The sequence below is a fragment of the Pleurodeles waltl genome, chromosome 12 (genome assembly GCF_031143425.1).
Source record: "Pleurodeles waltl isolate 20211129_DDA chromosome 12, aPleWal1.hap1.20221129, whole genome shotgun sequence".
Lineage (NCBI taxonomy): Eukaryota > Metazoa > Chordata > Amphibia > Caudata > Salamandridae > Pleurodeles > Pleurodeles waltl.
Window position 1 is genome coordinate 33,333,081 of NC_090451.1, and position 21,683 is coordinate 33,354,763.

At 51.8% G+C, this 21,683-nt stretch overlaps 1 protein-coding gene across 1 annotated transcript in view; it reads left to right on the forward strand.

Annotated features, from left to right (window-relative positions):
* The window catches only part of FCHO1 (FCH and mu domain containing endocytic adaptor 1), a 172,241-nt gene that overhangs the window by 68,178 nt on the left and 82,380 nt on the right, over positions 1–21,683 (forward strand). The window contains exons 4-5 of the mRNA XM_069216283.1: positions 6,120–6,211; positions 7,849–7,923. Of these exons, the coding sequence (XP_069072384.1) occupies positions 6,120–6,211; positions 7,849–7,923 (167 nt within the window). The remainder of the gene's footprint in view (positions 1–6,119; positions 6,212–7,848; positions 7,924–21,683) is intronic.

A 21,683-nucleotide genomic window follows, 5' to 3' on the forward strand; every position in this document is an offset into this window, starting at 1 on the left:
TTGATTGTGGTTATGGTGACTTCTCGTGGTGAGGTAGAGATTGCATCAGGGCGCTTGGTCTAGCAGGCAATGACAAAGCTTACATGTAAGAAGGAAATCACATGAGTATGGTGTTGACAGGAGCTTCTGAAGGGAAGAGTTCTCTTTGTGAAGAAGACAATGGGAGGTAATGTAACGCCAAAGTCCTCACCCAAGATGGCAGGTTTTGTGATAAGTGTTGGCAGTCTAGTTGTTGAATGGAAGAGGGAATAATTCTTGGGAAAATGGCTGCTGTCCAATGGTAGATTGTGATAAAATACCAGTATGGTTTTAGTGACTATAAACTAGGGGTGGATGAAGAATTCCACTCTGCCGGTGGAGTTTTGGCCACTCTGCCCTCTACGCAGAGTGCAAAGTTGCAAAAACTCTGTGAATCGACTCAGTCTCTCACGCAGCTCGCCAACATTAAGTTGCCGAGCGGGCGGGTGCAGCAGGGCACTACCGCTTGCTTTGAGGAAGCTACAGCTCGAGTAGAAAATCTACTTGAGCGGCATAAAGAAGTTAGAGCCCTCTGGCTGTAGGAAGCTGGCCTGGTGTGTGGTGGACAGCTATGGTGTTTGCACCTTATACCAGGTCCAGGCATCCCCTATTAATGAATGAAGACAGTGTCTAGGAAGCCAGGACACTCTAGTGGTAGCTGTGGTGAGCAGCCAAGACTTATCTAGGAGGATTGTAAAGCACTTGCACTACCACAGCAGTCACACAGCAACTTATCACACCTGAAAGGAACCACACAGTGTTACAAAAATAAATGTACTTTATTACAGTAACACTGAACTAGATTACTTTTAGGCAGTCCCCCAGTTGGAGGCACGTACACACTATATATATATATATATATATACACACACAGTAAATATTAGGAATTAGTGTGTAGAAACAAGCATTGGCAAGAAATAGCAGAAAATAGCTAAGGCGGCCGTATTGGATGGCCAAACCATATCCGAAAATAGTGGATTGTGAAATGAGATCTCCCACCCATGGATGTGGAACAGTTAGAAGGGAGCTGGGAGAACTCATGACCCCATGAGGTGAGTATCAAGGTGACCCTCAGTGACCAGGAGAGCAGAGGTGAGTTACCTGGTCTTCCCAAGGACTAACAAGGTGGACTTGGAAAAGGGAGTTTGCAAGACCAGGACCAGTCCAGTGGAACCCAACGGTGGATTCCAGAAGAGGAGGACCTGCAACAGAAGGGGTCGGAGTCCAGTCCACACAGGAGTGTCCAGTTGGGGCAGGAGCCACTACCCAACCTTCTGTGGATGAAGATCCAGGTTGACAGGGGAAGATTAGGATCAGCTGTGGAGCCTAGGAGCTGCGGAGAGGTTCTTGAAGTCATGCAGATGATGTCCCACGCCGCTCGCTGGGTTGCAAATGGTCAGTGGTCAGGTGGACCACTAACAAGCCTTGGCAAATGCAAATCTGAGCAGTAGAGGATTTGCAGAGAAGAAGAGGACCAGTAAGGTCCAGGGACTCGACCCTTGGAGGAGTGTCTGGGCTGGCCCTCTTCAGTCGGGAGATCCAGAAGAAGCAGTCGCAGCCCCCACAGGCAACCCACTGGCAGCAGGCACAGAAAGTTGCAGTGAGACCGAGTCAGCACACCTGGAGAGGAGTCCCACGTCACTGGAGCATCATAGGAGAGACTGTCCTTGAAAGGATGAAGTGCTGGAGGCCGGGACTACTTGGAGCCTGACGATCTCTTGGAGCAGGAGTGAACAAGCCTTGGTTGCTGCAAGAGTCGCTGTGCGCAGGGGTACTGTCCTGCAAGAAGAGGCAAGGGCTCACCGTCTCCCACGTTGGACAGCAGATAGAGAGAACCAAGGGGATCACTCAGAACCGCCACCTGGGCTGGAGATTCTTCCTGGAGCCGGATGGCAGCAGATCCCAGCAGACGGTCGTTGTTGCCTTAGGTGCCTGCAGATGCAGGGGAGGGACTCCTTCACTCCAAGGGAGATTTCTTCTTACTACTTTGGTGCAGCTGAAGAGCCGACTCCAGAGGATGCACAGCCATGGAAATGTTACAATTACTGGAAGGAGTTGAAGAAACAGTGTTCAAAGGCGAGGCCGTCTCGGGGTTGCAGTCTTGTTCGCTTCAGTGAAGTCCAGCAGCAGTTCCGGGGGGGCCAGGACCAGAAGAGGCTGATGCAGAGCATTCCTGGTGGAGTCTTGCACGCCGAATCTGGGAACCCACCCGCAAGGGAGACCCAAAATAGCCCTAACAGGGGGCTTGGTCACTCTGCAGGGTGACCACCCGACCAACCAGATGCTCCCAGGGGCCTCTGCCCACCTTGGATTCAAGATGGCAGAAACAAGTGGCCACCAGGAGGAGCCCTGTGGTGGTGAGGGACAGGGGAGTGGTTACTCCCCTTTCCTTTCTGTAGTTCTGCACCAGAGCAGGGACTGGTGCAAACTGGATTATGCAAGGAGGGCACCAAATGTGCCCTTCAAAGCATACTGGTGGCGCAGGGACATTCCCCCTCCCCAGCCTTGTAAAAACCTATTTCCAAGGGAGAGGGTGTTGCCTCCCTCTTCCACAGAAAATCCTTTGTTCTGCCTTCCTGGGCTTGAGCTGTTCAAGCAGCAGGAGGGCAGAAAACTGGCTGAGGGGTGGCAGCAGGGTGGGCTGCCCACAAACCGTGGAAGACTGGAAGGAGCAATACTGGGGGTCCTGTAGGCTGTCCCAGTGTGCATGGAATCAAGCCACCAATACTGGCATTAGTATTTGGGTGTGATTCTAACATGTTGGATACCAAACATGCCCAGGTTTGGAGTTACTATTATGTAGCCGGACACCTGTGGCCAGTACACGGGTAAAATTGCTTCCCTGCACTTTCCAAGTCCAGTGCATTGGAACTGGAGTTCGTGGGGGCACCTCTGCTAGTGCAGGGGTGCCCTCACACAGGTACCTGCACCCTTCCCTCTGGGTTAGGAGGGCCTACCACAAAGGTGACTTATAGTGACCTGGTGCAGTGACCAGCAGTGAAAGGGTGCATGCACCTTTTCATGCAGGCTGCAATGGTGGGCCTACAGACACAGTTTGCATGGGTTCCCATTAGTGCTTAATTTGTAAATAAAAAGGTGCTGGTGCCTAAAGCCCTCCACTTAAACACGCGGCTCCTGCAATTAAATGTGTGAACACCGAATACTTAGGCAGCTTAACCCTGAAGCCATCTCTGGCCTCTTCAATCCATTTACAGCCACTCCCTGCCCCTTCAGCTCACTCTTGCAGCTTTCTGCTTTTTCCCTTTGTGACTCGTTTTTGTTTTTCTCTTCCTCAGTCTTTCCCATATGTGTCTTTTGCTCATAGCAAATGCTTGAGGCAGAAAAATAAGTGCTGGTGCCCCGCACTGGAAACAACCGGCACAACGGATGACATAATACATGTTGCAGCCCATGGGGATCCCTGGTGTACACCAGTATGCCAATTGGGTGTAAAGGGTACCGAAGCAACCAAATTTAGAGGAGAGGGCACATTCACTGGGGTCCTGGTTACCAAGATCCCAATGAAAACAGTCTAAACACACTGCTAGAGAGGAAAAAGTCGGGGTAACCATGCCAAAAAGAGTGACTTCCCTACATCGGCGCTCCGCATGATGCTCTTGGTGCTAATTTTACAGCGCGAGGAAACGCCTGGTGCTGAAAATTCAGAGCGACTTACCTAAACTTCACCGTTCGCGGAACGTCTGCGTAGCGCGGCAGACTTTTCTCAGCACTTCGCGGAGTTCCAGATAGCAGAACTCCGCCAGGCTTTCCTCTCATCTCTACCTGCTGTAGGGTCAAAGGATCCCATCCCTCCTCCCCCCATCATTGCACGCACACTGAAACTACAGCGCTCCAAAGCCATCCGCGTGTCACTAGCGCTATGTAAACATTGGCGTCCCAGCACGCACAGGGTTCGGGAAGCCAGCCTTTGTTTGCAAAATAAAGCACAAATCCGATGGTGCGCCTATATTCGGATAGCACCGGGAAGACCACTGAGGAGAGACCCGGTCTGAGGCAGGGCGAGGCTGCCTGAATCCCAAGCCCTTGTTAGGCCTCTCACGGCGTCTTTGTTTGGTATTTTCGTTTCTAGTTTGTTTTTAACGTGAAGCCATGAGTCTCACTCGTGTTCACCCCTTTCTGGGGGTCCAGTGCCGTGGGCGGATTCTGGGCAGCGCCCTGTGCAAGGAGTGCCTTGACACCGGTGCACATCTGAACAGTCCAGTTAACCCCCTGAAGCACCTACGTTTGTGGGTAATGAGGGCGAAGAGTCGAGGCCTCCTGCAAGGACAGGGGCGGAGCGAGAGACAGTAAATGAAACACATTTATTTAATAGGCTTTTAAAAACAAATCAAATTTAAAAATAGGTTAAAAAAAGCGTTGGGGTTGAGATTCGACCTAAGCGCTATTATAGGCTTTCAGTGCGAGGTGTTATATTTCTGTTGCCACTCGTATCTTTTGGGCCTTGCTTCGGGTGACCGGAGTCACCTGTCCCGCTCCCTGCTATTTTTTTTCTTTTTTATTCATGTAAATTTGTGGGCAATAAAACACTGCCGTGGGAGCGCCACGAAGCCAGGGTTCTCTCTGTGTCCTTAAGGGTTTTCCAAAGAGGACCTCTGGTGCTTTGCATGTGGGCAACACGGCGATCTAAAGAGCCAAACAAGTTCCTGTCTCCTAGATGGGGCCTGGTCAGTGGCTGAAAATGCTCAAAGTGGATGAGAACTGGGGTCCTGAGGGGGGGGGGGGGGGGGGCAAAGACGCGGCTAAGCAGAGCAGAATATTCTGCATCTATTTAGTTGGTCTTTTAAATTCGTGTAAATGGATGAAAGATTATGCACACCTGTATTGCAAAATAAATGCAAATTCCCCTAATTAATAGATAACGCGCTGTATTGCTTAATACAATCATTGCTGATGTCTGTGTCTCATCCAGTGCTTAATTTGTAAATAAAAAGGTGGCGGTGCCCAAAGCCCGCCTCTTAAACACGCGGCTGATGCAATTAAATGTGCGGGCGCGGCATACAGATGCGGCGCAAACCTGAAGCCATCTCGGGCCTCTTCAATCCATTCACAGCCACTCCCTGCCCCTTCACCTCACTCTTGCAGCTTTCTCCCATTGTGGCGCTTTTCTCTTCCTCTGACTTTCCCATGTGTGTTAAACCTCCCCCCCTCCCCATATTTATTGAATATAACGTATAATAAATGTATTGCATATTTATTGAATATAACTAAAATAAAATGCAGCAAAATTTCCTAACCCATGCGGCAATATCCTGGGTGGTCTGCACGGACCCCACTATCACACATCCAGATGGCACCCCACGGACACACCCAGCCTCACGCCCACACATTTACAGCCACACAGCTCATCCATACAAATGCCCCTCCGCTTACACATACCACCCCCACCCACTTCCCAGGGCTACCGCAAGAGCGTCCTAAACATGATGCTCTGCCAGCGAGTGTGAAAGGCTTGTGGTCTTATTTTAAGCAGCAGGATGTGTGATCCGTGGGGTGCCAGACGTGTGTCCTCACACGGAGAGCACTTCTCTGTGGCACAGGGGTCTCGAGGCACTATAATATTTATTTCACGCTGGCTGTCATGTGTGCAGTATGTTAATTTTACACGGGGATCAGACGTGTCCTGATGACTTCTTCCCTCTCTAGCTCTGTCCCCCGGAGGCTTGTTGTTTGCAGTGCTTAATTTGAGCCGGTGGTTTCCGGTGCAGAGCACCTGCACTTACTTCTGAGGGCCGGCACTTATTTTTCTGTATCAAGCATTTACTGCGAGCAAAAGACACATATGGAAAAGATGGAGGAAAAGGAAAACGAAAAGTGTCACAAAGGGATATAGCAGAAAGCTGCAGGAGTGAGCTGAAGGGGCAGGGAGTGGCTGTAAATGTATTGAAGAGGCCCGAGGTGGCTTCTGGATTATCTACCTCCGTATTCCGTGCTCGCACATTTAGCTGCAGCAGCCACGTGTTTAAGAGAACTTTGGGCATAGGCACCTTTTTATTTACAAATGAAGAACTGGCTGCTTGTGAAGACTGGCGCCTCTCCCTTCCCCCAAAGAATGACACTTTTTATTACCTTTTTTCTTGCAGGGAGAAAAGAACATGGGGTTCGGGGTGCTGTACCACAACATGAAGCATGGGCAGATCTCCACCAAGGAGTTGGCTGACTTCGTTCGAGAGAGGTAAGGGGGGGCTGGGGCGACCTCGAGTGAGGTAGGAGAGCTTGCACGAGCTGATGCCATCTTCATCCATAATCTGTTCTTTGCATTTGCTGCCCTGAGTGTGCCGGATATGCCCACACGTGGGTTCCGTGCTTGCTATGCCACCAGATTCAAGCTAGCCTGGCTGATGAAGGGTGATACCCTGAAACCGGTCCCAGGATGCTCCTGGCCGGGAAAGGACCTGGCCTGGCAGTTTGGGCTGGGGTGTACCTATGAGCATCAGGGTCAAGACTGATTTGCATATGACTGGGTCCAAACTGGGGTGGCGGGTGAGCAAATAGAGCGTGGAATAAACTCAGATCTGGGACTTGGTGGGGGGGGGGGGACGAGTGACATTGTTAAGCATTCCGTTCATCATCTGTTATTTGCATCGTGTGCCGGGGGCTATGGGTCAGTCGTCCCAGGCCCGTGCCAGCCAAGTGTGCATCTGCTGGGGTTGGCACGTCGGCGCGCGCACACACGGCCGGGTCCCCAACTTCTCCATAGTGAACATGGTGCCATCAGCACTCCCACAGAGGCCTCCGTGAAGGGGCGTGACCAGTCCCCCCAATCCTCCCCTGCTGGGGGCCACTGGGGTACCCTAGCAGAAGAGAAGTCGTGTACAGGAGGAAAGGGGCTGTACAAGGCGTTGCCAGTCCCATGCCTGGCATTATGGAGGTCAGAATCAGTGCGGGGTCAGGTGGGGGCCACATTCCTGCAGGTGTAAGGAGGGACCACGGATTGAAGGGATGTGGCTTCCCATGTACACCCAGCCTGTTTCCACACAGCAGACCACGTTATTCCTCCTTTGACACTTGTGACCTTGCACTGGTGACACGGAAGTGATCATTTGTGGGTCACGTGAGATGTATGACGTCTCAGTGCACATTTCTGGGGCTGCCCCTTTTTACTGATGCAGCATTGCTGATTTCGGGGCTCAGTTAACGTGGCCCATCTGTGACATCCTGCGGGGGGGGGCATTAGCTGCAGGGGTCAGGCTGGTTGGAATAACTAAAGAAAGTGCCTCGAGCGCCTGGACACCCTCCTCTACCCCAGGCGCCTCTGGCCTCACCTGCCTCAAATACACACAAGCTACGCCGATCCTGGCGGGAGTCAGTCCGCTCAGACTGACCAGCTTGTCTTGTATTTCAGTCTTTGTCCTTTTATCACGTGACGGTCGCACCCGGGCGGTGCCGTTTCCAGGGTTATTTAGTTTACACTTTTCCCGTTAGCGCACCGAAGCCGACAGTGCACCATATTCACACTGGGCACCTCGAACGCAGTGAATTGAGGCCTTGTTTGGGTCCTTGAGTCCAGAATAGTGCCTCACTCTGTGTACAGAGCGCTGTGCCTGGTACTCGTGCCTTCATGCCCCAGTCCCAAAACTTTCTTAAAATGTTTGTTGTCCGTGTGTTTCCTCGCAATGGTTCATATCCGTGGCTCAAATTAACTCCTAATATTAAAACTGTACTCTTATTCCTCTATACTAATAGACCTCTAATTCCTTTTGGGTTCCGGAGTAGCGTGCCACTCGCCGAAAAGCGCCTCGACGCCTCGTCACGGGTAGTAAGCGCTATATAAATACTACTACAATTACAATTTGCGTTGCTTCTTTGCAGGGCTGCCATCGAGGAGACCTACTCCAAGTCCATGGTGAAGCTCTCCCGCCTGGCGAGTAACAGCAGCCTGCTGGGGTAAGAAGCCTGCGAAACTGCCCCACACACCTCAACTCTGCACACACATCGAAGTCACTTGTTTTTTTCTGTTGTGTTATATACCAGAGTTTTTCTGTGCATAAGGACTGTGAAAGATAACTGTTCAATTACCCAATTTAATAGTCTGTTTACTAAGTTTGGAAAGGTAGAAAGCTGAGTAGCTTTGTTGAGATTCAAGCTTATGACCTACAGCTGTCAGCAGCGAGCGTTTAACTTGCAGAGCCGCGCTAGGCCCTGGGGCCGAAGCTTAAACTGCTTTCAGCATTAGGAACACACCACTGGGCCACTGTTTGTTTAAAAGGCAAAGGACAGCACTGAAACACACACACTGCCCCTGTGTCCCCTGCTGTCATTGGCTGATTTTCTTAAAGCATGTCTAAAAAACTTTGGAAATGTTTGATGCGGTGTTTTTTTTTTGTTTTTGGTCAAAAAGCAGTGGGTTCAAAACTCACATCTCACATGACGATGTCATACCACTGACATATTTCTGTGTTTGACAGAAAAGTCACCATGCCTGTGCTGTATGGGTTAAATCCAGCAGGGAGGCCTGTCCTCGACTCTGTTCTTCTGTCCATCAGATTGCCTCTAGGCTGGACTGTACTTGGAGAACTGCCCCTCAGACCTCCCCACCACCACCGTGCAGGGCTTTGTTGTTGTAATCTGTTTCATTGCAGCTCCTTCTGTGAAAGTTAAACAAAACCAGGCCCTTCTGATTTCAGCCAGGGGTCATTGTTAGCCCAGCCCTACAGGAAGCAGCTTCAGAACCCTGTATCTGAACTAACAAAGAAGAGTTTTCTCTAAAATTGTACACTCTTAACTACATCAACAAAGATATTCCATTTCTTTAACTGCACACAAACCACGTGGTATATTCTCCAGCACGGTGGTGTCTGGCGACATTTGAAAGTGGTTGGGTATAAGACCAAATCATTTATTTTTGCGCGCCCCAGCGAAGTGAACAAGCCTGACTTTCTCCGGTGGTTTCGGGGGGGTACTCTCCGCCCCCCACCCCCCAAGATTTTAAACAAAAAAAACAAAAGGGTGTACATAGGTGCAATTTTCAGCACTATTTCTGTGATAAATGGACCAAAATACTGTTCTTATATCCATTTATGAAGGAAAGTTGTTCTTGTTTTAAGTTTTGTTTCTGTGGCATATTCCCCGTGCCAGTGTTTATACTGTGCCATGATTGAGAGCGTGGGGCTGAGGCTGCAGGCAGTGTGAGGTTCCCACGGTGTCTGTGAGGGGGTCAGAAACCTGCGCAGAATACAAGCTCATCCAGTCCTTGGCCTCTCTGCTCAGTGCACAGAGCAGTGGTCACACGTCCCAGTTTGTTCTGTTGTGAAAATGTGCATGAAGGGAGTCCACCGCTGCCAGAATATTAACAAGATGAAAGTAAGTCAGTGTGACGTTTAGGGGAGAGTGGGTGCGTTGCGCGTTTGGGAGGGGTCACGCCAAGGGCGTGAGGCAGCCCATTCACAAGAGTGAAACAAGGATGCTAAGCAGCAAAGAGATGACGTAGGCGGATGAGCTGTGGCGAGAAAAAGGGGATGATATCCCGAGTGAACATGAGAGGGGTGACTGAGATACTCTGAAGGCCACCACCCGTCCCACGGGCCCCAGGAATGTGTAATTCACAGACTGATCATTTCAGAATGCATTTTCAGTATTAAGTATCCACAACACGTGTTGTTAATTAATTACCTTCCAGAGTTACCCACCGCTGACAAAGCCGATAATGCTGGCTGGTTTAGGGTGTATGTCCGCAGTCGTGTTGTACACCTGGGTGCAGTGAAACAAAGCTCGGAGAGGAAGTCGAGCATCGGGTTCTTGGCGCACTAAATAAATCCCAGAAATGCATGTTGTGTCTTTGTGACCCAGCCTTCTCTCTCTCTTCTGTTGAAATTCTCCCACTTGCACTCTGCTTTGAGGCGGTGTGTGGGCAGGAAGGGGTTAAAAAAGAAGAACTTAATACTGCACTCACTTTCAAGGAGTGCGCATGTTACTCTTCACACGACATGTATATTCTAGCCAATCCCAGTGCTCCGTGGACCCCGAGTCTAAGTACATTCCACGTGGGGCACATGTGCCCTCTCCCCGGCTGCTGCTGGGCACCTCCCTTGAACTGATTCATTAATAAGAAATGAACCCTGGCACCGTACCGTGGCATCACCTCAGTCACCATTGGCACGCCCAGTCTCTAGCAGTGCACATGTAAAACGCTCCCTCGGCTTCCATCCATCAGTGACCTACCAGTGGCTTACTATGTGCTAAGAGCTGGAGCTATGTAAGGGGCAGAGGCAGGACTTGGCACCACCACAAGGCCATGTTGTGCCCTCTCCCACCTCAGACCCGTCGTTCTGGGGCGAGCTTGAAAAGGGTCTCGCTGCCCTGCCCAGTGAGTGACTGACAAGCAGCCCTGGCAGATACAGGGCGGGTGCCCTACACGCCCAGGCTGCTTAAAAACTGGGACGAGGCTTCGCGTCATGAGTGAGCGGTCTCTAGAGACCCCCAGGAGCCATATGCCAGGGCAGGAGCTAGGTCAGCCCACAGTTTGCAGTGATTATAAGAAAAGGAAATTCAGTTTGGCACATGCGCACTGGGGCACATGTCTATCTGGAACGGACCTGGCTACCCGACTCCGTCCGGCAAGACGATTCGCAAGAGGCATTCGGGCACTGAGGGTGGCACTCAATGTTTAATTTGTAAATAAAAAGGTGCCGGTGCTCAAAGCCCTCCACCTAAACCTGGAGCTGCTGCAATTAAATGTGGGAACACGGAATACTGAGGCAGCGTAATCCTGAAGCCATCTCGGACCTCTTCAATCCATTTACAGCCACTCTCTGCCCCTTCAACTTACTCCTGCATCTTTCTGCTTTCTCTCTTTGTGACGCTTTTTTGTTTTTCTGTGTTTTTTTGCTCGCAGCAAATGCTTGGGGCAGAAGAATAAGCCCCGGCCCTCAAAAATAAGTGCCGGTGCTCGGCACCGGAAACAACAAGCACAAATTAAGCACCGGTGGCACTGACTTTAAATATTTTATTAAGTGTTAAGTGAAAGGCAATTGCTGTTAGCAGTTACCAGCTGGATGGGCGGGGCCCCAGCGCCCTGTGCCAGAGACCCCTGCAGGTCCGGTGCTGCCCTCTATCTTTTCAAGAACATTTCCACGTTTGAAAAAGTCACCCTTTTTCATGCAAACTGCAGAAAATAAAACGGTAACATAAGAAATGTGTAATGGGTGACGTGATTTCCCATACCATGTAATATCCCATACTGCGGTTCTAGTGTTCCGGTAATGTGCGCACCTGACCCTTACCAAAACCCCCTGATGGCTACATTGGGCCATATTAAAGGTTATAGGTTATGTATCTTCTCATATGTATATATTTATTGTAAGGACATCTTGGCATGGTTACCCCCTGACTTTTTGCCTTTGCTGATGCCAAGTTATGATTGAAAGTGTGCTGGGACCCTGCTAACCAGGCCCCAGCACCAGTGTTCTTTCCCTAAAACTGTACCTTTGTCTCCACAATTGGCAACAACCCTGGCATCCAGGTAAGTCACTTTCAACTGGTACCCCTGGTACCAAGGGCCCTGATGCCAGGGAAGGTCTCTAAGGGCTGCAGTATGTCTTATGCCACCCTAGGGACCCCTCACTCAGCACAGACACACTGCTTGCCAGCTTGTGTTTGCTAGGGGGGAGAAAAAGACTAAGTCGACATGGCACTCCCCTCAGGGTGCCATGCCAATCTCACACTTCCTATGGCATAGATAAGTCACCCCTCTAGCAGGCCTTCCAGCCCTAAGGCAGGGTGCACTATATCACAGGTGAGGGCATATGTGCATGAGCACTATGCCCCTACAGTGTCTAAGCAAAACCTTAGACATTGTAAGTGCAGGGTAGCCATAAGAGTATATGGTCTGGGAGTCTGTCAAACACGAACTCCACAGCACCATGATGGCTACACTGAAAACTGGGAAGTTTGGTATCAAACTTCTCAGCACAACAAATGCACACTGATGCCAGTGTACATTTTATTGTGAAATACACCCCCAGAGGGCACCTTAGAGATGCCCCCTGAAACCTTAACTGACTACCAGTGTGGGCTGACAAGTTTTGCCAGCCTGCCACACACCAGGCATGTTGCTGGCCACATGGGGAGAGTGCCTTTGTCACTCTGTGGCCAGGAACAAAGCCTGTACTGGGTGGAGGTGCTTCACACCTCCCCCTGCAGGAACTGGAACACCTGGCGGTGAGCCTCAAAGACTCACCCCCTTTGTTACAGCGCTCCAGGGCATCCCAGCTAGTGGAGATGCCCGCCCCTCTGGCCACTGCCCCCACTTTTGGCAGCAAGGCCGGAGGAGATAATGAGAAAAACAAGGAGGAGTTACTGGCCAGTCAGGACAGCCCCCAAGGTGTCCTGAGTTGAGGTGACTCTTGACTTTTGGAAATCCTCCATCTTGCAGATGGAGGATTCCCCCGATAGGATTAGGGATGTGCCCCCCTCCCCTCAGGGAGGAGGCACAAAGAGGGTGTAGCCACCCTCAGGGCTAGTAGCCATTGGCTACTAACCCCCCAGACCTAAACACACCCCTAAATTGAGTATTTAGGGGCCCCCAGAACCAAGCAAGAGAGATTCCTGCAACCTGAAGACGAAAAAGGACTGCTGACCTGAAGCCCTGCAGAGAAGACGGAGACACCAACTGCTTTGACCCCAGCCCTACCGGCCTGTCTCCCCCTCAGAGGACTACCCTGCATCTAAAATGACCAAGAACTCCCGAGGACAGCGGCCCTGTTCCACAAAGACTGCAACTTTGCAACAAAGAAGCAACTTTTAAAGACCACACGTTTCCCGCCGGAAGCGTGAGACTTTCCACTCTGCACCTGAGCCCCCGGCTCGCCCTGCGGAAAACCAACACTACAGGGAGGACTCTCCGGCGACTGCGAGCGCGTGAGTAGCCAGAGTTGACCTCCCTGAGCCCCGGCCACTGGCTCCCGGTAGACAAGAGGATCACCTTCAAACTCCTGACCCACGCTCACAAGGCACTTCACAACACCGGACCCTCCTACCTCAACACCAGACTCAACTTCTACACTCCAACACGTCAACTCCGATCCGCCAACCTCGCCCTCGCCATCGTACCCCGAATCCAGCGCAAGACATCCGGCGGCAGATCCTTCTCCTTCCTCGCCGCCAAGACCTGGAACTCTCTCCCCACATCTCTTCGCCAGACCCAGGACCTCCTCGCATTCAGAAGGCTCCTCAAGACCTGGCTCTTCGACCGCTAAACCAGCAGCGCTCCCCCCCCCCCCCCCCCTCAGCGCCTCGAAACCCTGACGGGTACATAGCGCGCTTTATAAATACTATGATTGATTGATTGATTGATTGAGCCCCCACAGCGATGCCTGCAGAGGGAATCCAGAGGCTCCCCCTGACTGCGACTGCCTGCTTCAAAGACCTGACACCTGGTAAAGACACTGCACCCGCAGCCCCCAGGACCTGAAGGATCCGACCTCCAGTGCAGGAGCGACCCCCAGGTGGCCCTCTCCCTAGCCCAGGTGGTGGCTACCCCGAGGAGCGCCCCCCCCCCCAATCTTGCCTGCCTGCATCGCTGAAGAGACCCCTGGATCTCCCATTGAAACCTATTGCAAACCCGACGCCTGTTTGCACTCTGCACCCGGCCACCCCTGTGCCGCTGAGGGTGTACTTTTTGTGCTGACTTGTGTCCCCCCCCGGTGCTCTACATAACCCCCCCTGGTCTGCCCTCCGAAGTCGCGGATACTTACCTCCTGGCAGACTGGAACCGGGGCACCCCTCTCTCCATGGAAGCCTATGCGTTTTGGGCACCACTTTGACCTCTGCACCTGACCGGCCCTGAGCTGCTGATGTGGTAACTTTGGGGTTGCCCTGAACCCCCAACGGTCGGCTACCTTGGACCCAACTTTGAACCCTGTAAGTGCTTTACTTACCTGAACAACTAACAAATACTTACCTCCCCCAGAAACTGTTGAATTTTGCTGTGTCCAATTTTAAAATAACTTATTGCCATTTTTGCCAAAACTGTACATGATATTGTGATGATTCAAAGTTCCTAAGATACCTGAGTGAAATACCTTTCATTTAAAGTATTGTTTGTAAATCTTGAACCTGTGGTTCTTAAAATAATCTAAGAAAATATATTTTTCTCTATAAAAACCTATTGGCCTGGAATTGTCTTTGAGTGTGTGTTCCTCATTTATTGCCTGTGTGTGTACAACAAATGCTTAACACTACTCCTTTGATAAGCCTACTGCTCGACCACACTACCACAAAATAGAGCATTAGTATTATCTCTCTTTACCACTATCTTACCTCTAAGGGGAACCCTTGGACTCTGTGCATACTATTCCTTACTTTGAAATAGTACATACAGAGCCAACTTCCTACATTTATATAGAGCAGAAGCCTGGGCAGCTCCCAGGATTTACATACAGAGCAGCCCCCTTTGGACAGCACAACTGACGTTACATCTCCCCCCGCAAATGTTGGTTTTTGTAGCAGATTTGTAAGTGTAGGGTAAGCCTAACGCATTCCATGCGAGCCAGAAAAGTAACAACGCATTGACCATTTTTAAGCAAACTCTTTATCCATAAGATTGGTGGTTAAAAAAAAACAGAAGCTTTTTACCATTTCAAGCGCAATCTTACAGCTTTGGATTCATAAAATATCGTGCAAACCAGCGCGAGCCAGGCAACGGCTGCTCCCGAGTCATGTATGTGGGGAGCAAATCTATCCCTTCAGCGGGGTTGTGTATACCACTTAACATTTTCTTAGACCACACTGTAGGAGGCTGGCCTGGTGTGTGGTGGATACCTATGGCACTAACACCTTATTTCAAATATCCCCTCTCGGTGAAGTGTAGACAGTGTCTAGAAGCCAGGCTCTCTAGAGGGAGCTGTGGACGAGCAGCCAAGGCTTATCTCGGAGACATGCAAAGCTCATGCAATACCACTGTAGTCCCACAGCACTCACACAAAAACACTCAGTGTTAAAAATAAATAAAATAAAGGTACTTTATTACAGTAACACAGTACTAAAACACTAGTTAGGCAATACTGCAATAGGAGGTGAGTAAACACACTATCTATGTACAGTAGCAAACAGAAATGGGCATAAAAAGCAATAGACAACAGTGAAAAGCTTTAGGTAATCCTGAAGGCCTGGGGGGGGGAGGGGGACCAAACCATATACTAAGAAAGTGGAATGCAAAAGTCAGGTCCCCACTCAAGGAAGTGGAATCGATAGAGGGGAGCTAGGAAACCCCAAAGGAAAGTACCGGAGTGCCCCCCCCACAGCAACCAGGAAGTAAGAGGTAAGTTACTGTTTTTTTTTTTTTTTCTCAACCCACCAAAATGCCTAAAAAGAAGGATATTGCAACACCCAGACAAGAGTGCAAGAAACCAGCGATGGATTCCTGAAGAGAAAGACCTGAAGGAGGAGGGCACCAAGTCCAGTTCACGCTGGAGTGTCCGGTCGTGGCAGGAACCACTACTTAACCGTCTCTGGATGCAGCAGCTGCGCGACAGTGAGATCAAGACGGTCAGCAATGCAGCCCGGGAGTCAGTGAAGAGTTCCTGGAGGATGCAGTTGATGTAGGCTGAAGGATTGCACTCAGTCTGTAGTGTGGAAAAACCACCAACAAGCCTTGGCAAAGGCAAATGTCGCAGTAGACGAAAAGTGGAACTGCCGGGGACCAGCAAAGTCCAAGAGGGCTCATCCCACGGAGAGGAGTCTCGGGGCACCCTCAGAAGTTCAGAGAGTCCAAAGAATAGGAGGCAACCCCCACAGAAGACCCATAGGCAAGGAGCCCGGGATTCGTGTAGAGGTGCCCAGGCAGCAGACCTGAAGCAGGGTCCCACGTTGCGGGAGGAGCACGCAGAGCTGTGCGTTGTAGGGAACAGTGTTGGGGGCTGGGGCTATCTGGAGACTAAAGATTAGTTGGAGGAGATGCCAACAAGCTTTGGCAGCTGCAAGAGATGATGTGCATGGGGGTCCTGTCCTGCGTGGGAAGGCAAGGACTTACCTTCTCCAATGTTGGACAGCTGGCAGAGAGGACCAAGGGGACCACTCCAGACCACCACTCGTGATGCAGGATCCACACAGATCAGGATGAGAGGAGATCCACGCATCCGGCCGTTGTTGCAGTTGGTGCCTGCAGATGCAGGGGAGTGACTCCTTGGTGCAGACTGAAGACTTGCCACCCTCTGATGATGCAGAACTGGGGAAATGTTAGTTGCTGGAAGGAGCCGGAGAAACAATGTTGCAGAGCAGAGTTGTTACTGGAGCTGCAGATGGTAGGTTCCTGTGGAGTCCATTTGCGGTTCCAGTGGCCAGAAGTCGAAGTAAATGTTGCAGAGGAGCCCTGCTGAAGTCTTGCATGTCGAATCTGAGGACACACCCAAGAGGGAGACCCTAAATCGCCCTAGAAGGGGGATTGATCACCTAGCAAGGTGACCACCTAGCAAGGTGACCACCTATCAGGAGGGGGCTGTGAAGTCACCTGCCTGACCTGGCCAACAAGATGCTCCCAGAGGCCTCTACCCACCTTGGATTCAAGATGGCAGAGTCAAGTGGCCATCTGATGGAGCAGTGGACACCACCCCTAGGGTGGTGATGGACAGGGGAGTGGCTACTCCCCTTTCCATTGTCCAGTTTTGCGCCAGAGCAGGGGCTGGAGGCCCCCGAACTGGTGCAGACTGGCTTATGCAAGGAGGGCACCAAATGTGCCCTTCAAAGCATACCGGTGGCTTGGGGAGGCAACCCCTCCCGAGCCATACACCTATTTCCAAAGGGAGAGGATGTTGCCTCCCACCCCCAAAAGAAAACCTTTATTCTGCCTTCCTGGGCTTGAGCTGGTCAAGCAGCAGGAGGGCGGAAACCTGTCTGAAGAGTGCCAGCAGTGTGGGCTGCCCTGAAAACCCCAGAAAGCTGGTAGGAGCAATGTGGGTGTCCTCTAAGGAGCCCCCAGAGTGCAAGGAATCATACAACCAATACTGGCAACAGTATTGGGGTATGATTCTGACATGTTTGATACCAAACATGCCCAGGTTCGAAGTTACCATTATGTAACTGGACATAGGTAGTGACCTATGTCCAATACACACGTAAAATGGCGTCCCTGCACTCATGAAGTCCAGAAAAATGGAGCTGGAGTTCGTGGAGGCACCTCTGCTCGTGCAGGGGTGCCCTTACACACAGGGACCTGCACCCTTCCCTCTTGGCTAGGAGGGCCAACCATAGGGGTGACTTACAGTGACCTGGTGCAGTGACCTGAAGTGAAAGGGTTCATGCACCCTTTCACGCTGGCTGCAATGACAGACCTGCAGATACCTTTTACATGGGCTCCTATGGGTGGCATAATACATGCTGCAGCCTATGGGGAACCCCTGGTGCCCCAATGCCCTGGTACCATACACTAGGGACTTGTAAGAGGGCACCAGTATGCCAAATGTGGGGTGTCTGTGGTCCAAGCAACTAAATTTACAGGGAGGGAGCACAGTTACTGGGGTCCTGGTTAGCAGGATTGCCCATTGTGAATGTTCAAAGGAAACAAATATGCCTTACAATTTCTTTAAACTAAAAAAAAAAAGAACAAAAGTGTTGTCAAATGTGCTCGCAAGCAGTTATTTAAAAGATATTTTACACTATTTTTGGGTAAGTACATTTGCTGAGCATCCATAGAGGAAGGAAGGCTCCCTCCTGTGATAGCGACGTGGGACCGGGATCTGAGGACAATGCGCGGCCTCAGGGCAGGGGGGGTGAGTTTGTTCGGGGGGGGGGGGGGTCTTCATGCAGCAGCTAGTATTTCAGAGTTGAAGTGTGCAGCTCTGTCAGAGAACCTCCATTTATGTTTATAGTGCCTCATTTTACCAGTCCAAGATACCACACACAGCTCTAGTCTACTCCAACCCTGCCCATCACAGAGTCCTACCAATGTATCTCAGCAATGTCTGGCAGATCCTGTGCGGCACAGAGATGGGCACGCAGCTCAACGAATGCTCCTCTCTCTGTCCGCAATGCCTTTGCCAGTCCAACATGTGACCAACAGAAACTCTGCTGTGTGTCCATCAGGAGGAGTCACAACAGAGGCAGAGAGTGGCATCAGAGACATGACAGAGGAGGAGGAGAGGCAGGAGTGGCATCAGAGACATGACCGAGGAGGAGGAGAGGCAGAGAGTGGCATTAGGGACATGACAGAGGAGGAGGGGGAGGCAGACAGTGGCATCAGAGACATGACAGAGGTTGAGGAGAGGCAGAGAGTGGCATCAGAGACATGACAGAGGAGGAGGAGAGGCAGAGAGTGGCATCAGAGACATGGCAGAGGAGGGGGAGGCAGAGAGTGGAATCGGAGACGTGACAGAGGAGAGGCAGAGAGGAATCAGAGACATGACGGGGGAGAGGCAGAGAGTGGTATCAGAGACATGACAGAGGAGGAGAGGCAGAGAGTGGCATCAGAGACATGGCAGAGGAGGAGGAGGAGAGAGTGGAATCAGACATGACAGGAGGAGGAGAGGCAGAGAGTGGCATAAGAGACATGACAGAGGAGGAGAGGCCAAGTGGCATCAGAGACCTGACAGAGGAGGAGGAGAGGCAGATAGTGGCATCCGAGACATGACAGAGGAGGAGGAGAGGCAGAGTGTGTCATCAGAGACATGGCAGAGGAGGGAGAGAGGCAGAGAGTGGCATCAGAGACATGACAGAGGAGGAGGAGAGGCAGAGAGTGGCATCCGAGACATGACAGAGGAGGGGGAGAGGCAGAGAGTGGCATCAGAGACCTGGCAAAGGAGGGGGAGGCAGAGAGTGGAATCAGAGACATGACAGGAGGAGGAGAGGCAGAGAGTGGAATCAGAGACATGACAGAGGAGGAGAGGCAGAGTGGCATCAGAGACATGACAGAGGAGGGAAGGCAGGCAGAGAGTGGCATCAGAAACATGACAGAGGAGGAGGGGGAGGCAGACAGTGGCATCAGAGACATGACAGAGGAGGGAAGGCAGGCAGAGAGTGGCATCAGAGACATGACAGAAGAGGAGGGGGAGGCAGACAGTGGCATCAGAGACATGACAGAGGAGGAGAGGCAGAGAGTGGCATCAGAGACATGGCAGAGGAGGAGGAGAGGCAGAGAGTGGCATCAGAGACCTGACAGAGGAGGGAAGGCAGGCAGAGAGTGGAATCAGAGACGTGACAGAGGAGGAGGGGGAGGCAGACAGTGGCATCAGAGACATGACAGAGGAGGAGAGGCAGAGAGTGGCATCAGAGACATGGCAGAGGAGGAGGAGAGGCAGAGAGTGGCATCAGAGACATGGCAGAGGAGGGAAGGCAGGCAGACAGTGGCATCAGAGACATGACAGAGGAGGAGGGGGAGGCAGACAGTGGCATCAGAGACATGACAGAGGAGGGAGAGAGGCAGAGAGTGGCATCGGAGACATGGCAGAGGAGGGGGAGAGGCAGAGAGTGGCATCAGAGACATGACCGAGGAGAGGCAGAGAGTGGAATCAAAGACATGACAGTGGAGGAGGAGAGGCAGAGAGTGACATCAGAGACATGACAGAGGGGGAGAGGCAGAGAGTGGCATCAGAGACATGACCGAGGAGAGGCAGAGAGTGGAATCAAAGACATGACAGAGGAGGAGAGGCAGAGAGTGGAATCAGAGACATGACAGAGGGGAGAGGCAGAGAGTGGCATCAGAGACATGACAGAGGAGGAGGAGAGGCAGGGAGTGGCATCAGAGACATGACGGAGGAGGAGAGGCAGAGAGTGGCATCAGAGACATGACAGAGGAGGGGGAGAGGCAGAGAGTTGCATCAGAGACATGACAGTGGAGGAGGAGAGGCAGAGAGTGACATCAGAGACATGACAGAGGGGGAGAGGCAGAGAGTGGCATCAGAGACATGACAGAGGAGGGGGAGAGGCAGAGAGTTGCATCAGAGACATGACAGAGGAGGGGGAGAGGCAGAGAGTGGCATCAGAGACATGACGGAGGAGGAGAGGCAGGGAGTGGCATCCGAGACATGCCAGAGGAGGAGAGGCAGGGAGTGGCATCAGAGACATGACAGTGGAGGAGGGGGAAGGCAGAGAGTGGCATCAGAGACATGGCAGAGGAGGAGAGGCAGAGAGTGGCATCAGAGACATGCCAGAGGAGGGGGAGAGGCAGAGAGTTGCATCAGAGACATGACAGAGGAGAAGGAGAGGCAGAGAGTGGCATCAGAGACATGCCAGAGGAGGAGAGGCAGGGAGTGGCATCAGAGACATGCCAGAGGAGGGGGAGAGGCAGAGAGTGGCATCAGAGACATGCCAGAGGAGGGGGAGAGGCAGAGAGTGGCATCAGAGACATGACAGGAGGAGAGGCAGAGAGTGGCATCAGAGACATGACAGAGGAGAGGCAGGGAGTGGCATCAGAGACATGACAGAGGAGAGGCAGAGAGTGGCATCAGAGACATGACAGAGGAGGAGAGGCAGCCAGTGGCATCAGAGAGGCTTGAAAGAGGAGCGGAGGAGGGGAGAAAGAGTGGCAGAGGCATGAAAGAGGAGGCAGGGAGGCATAGAGGAGAGGGGGAGGAAGAGGTGGCATGAGGGGCTTGGAAGAGGAGGAGCAGGGGAGGCAGAGAGGGCAGTAGAAAGGCTTGGTGGAGGGGTAGAGGGGGCAGTAGAAAGGCTTGGAGGAGGAGGGGAGGAAGAGAGGCATCAGGGAGGCTTTGAGGGGGGGCAGGGAGGGCAGTAGAAAGGCTTGGAGGAGGAGAGGCAGAGAAGAGGCATGAGAGAGGCTTCTAAGAGGAGCAGGAGGGAGGTATTGAGGTCTTTGCACATGGACAGTGGGTGTGGGAATCGGTGCCACGTGTGGTTGATGAATATTGGATGGCTTTGCGGGTGAGGGCAGATGGTTTGCTGGACTGGCAGCGAGGCAGTAGCAGACGGGGGAGAGGAGAAGCTGGCGCTAGCTCTGGGAAGCGTAGACTTCGGTGTCTAAGGGGCAGTAGGACAGTGAATAGATTAGAGGCCGGCGAGTGATGGGTAAGGTACTGTCCAAGTTACGGATGTTGAATGCTTTGATGATGGTTGTATCCGTGTGCGGGACAAACCCTCCCTGCGATGTTCTGCAGGCCGTTGCAGAAGAAGGAAACTGCACCTGAGTTGTGAGGGACTAGACGATTGTGTGTTTGGCAGAAGAAGCTGTAAGTTTCCTGATACCTACATCTTCATGCCATGGTGTCACCCAGAAGTGGATTACCTGCTTCTGGAGTGAGTATAGTACTCTCAGGCCCATGGTGGAATGATGGCCCTATCCTGGGTTGCGCAGGCTTTGGTTTTAGGGTGAGGGTTCTGTGGGACATTGTAATGCTGCCGCAGTTTGACTCTGAGGCTGATGGGGTCATTATTAAGCTCCTGTTGCAGTGCTACACTCGTGCTGAGCTGCCACTTCACCGTAGCTGTGACTCTTGGCCTGAATTCCTATGTGGAGAAAAAGTTTATATCCACTTAGAAGTGGGAGGTGAGCCCAGCAAGTGTGCACCGGATCTCCTGGTTAAGAAGCTTCCAGCTGTGAATCTTGAGACATCACCACTGACTCTAGTCGCAGAGACCAGAGTAGCTTCTGGTTAGGGTGCATCCCACACTGCTGGGGTTTGAAAAGAGCTCCCAGAAAGCCCTTGCATGCTGAGTCTTGAGTGGATCTATTCCGGGTTGTTACATCCTTGACTCCTGTC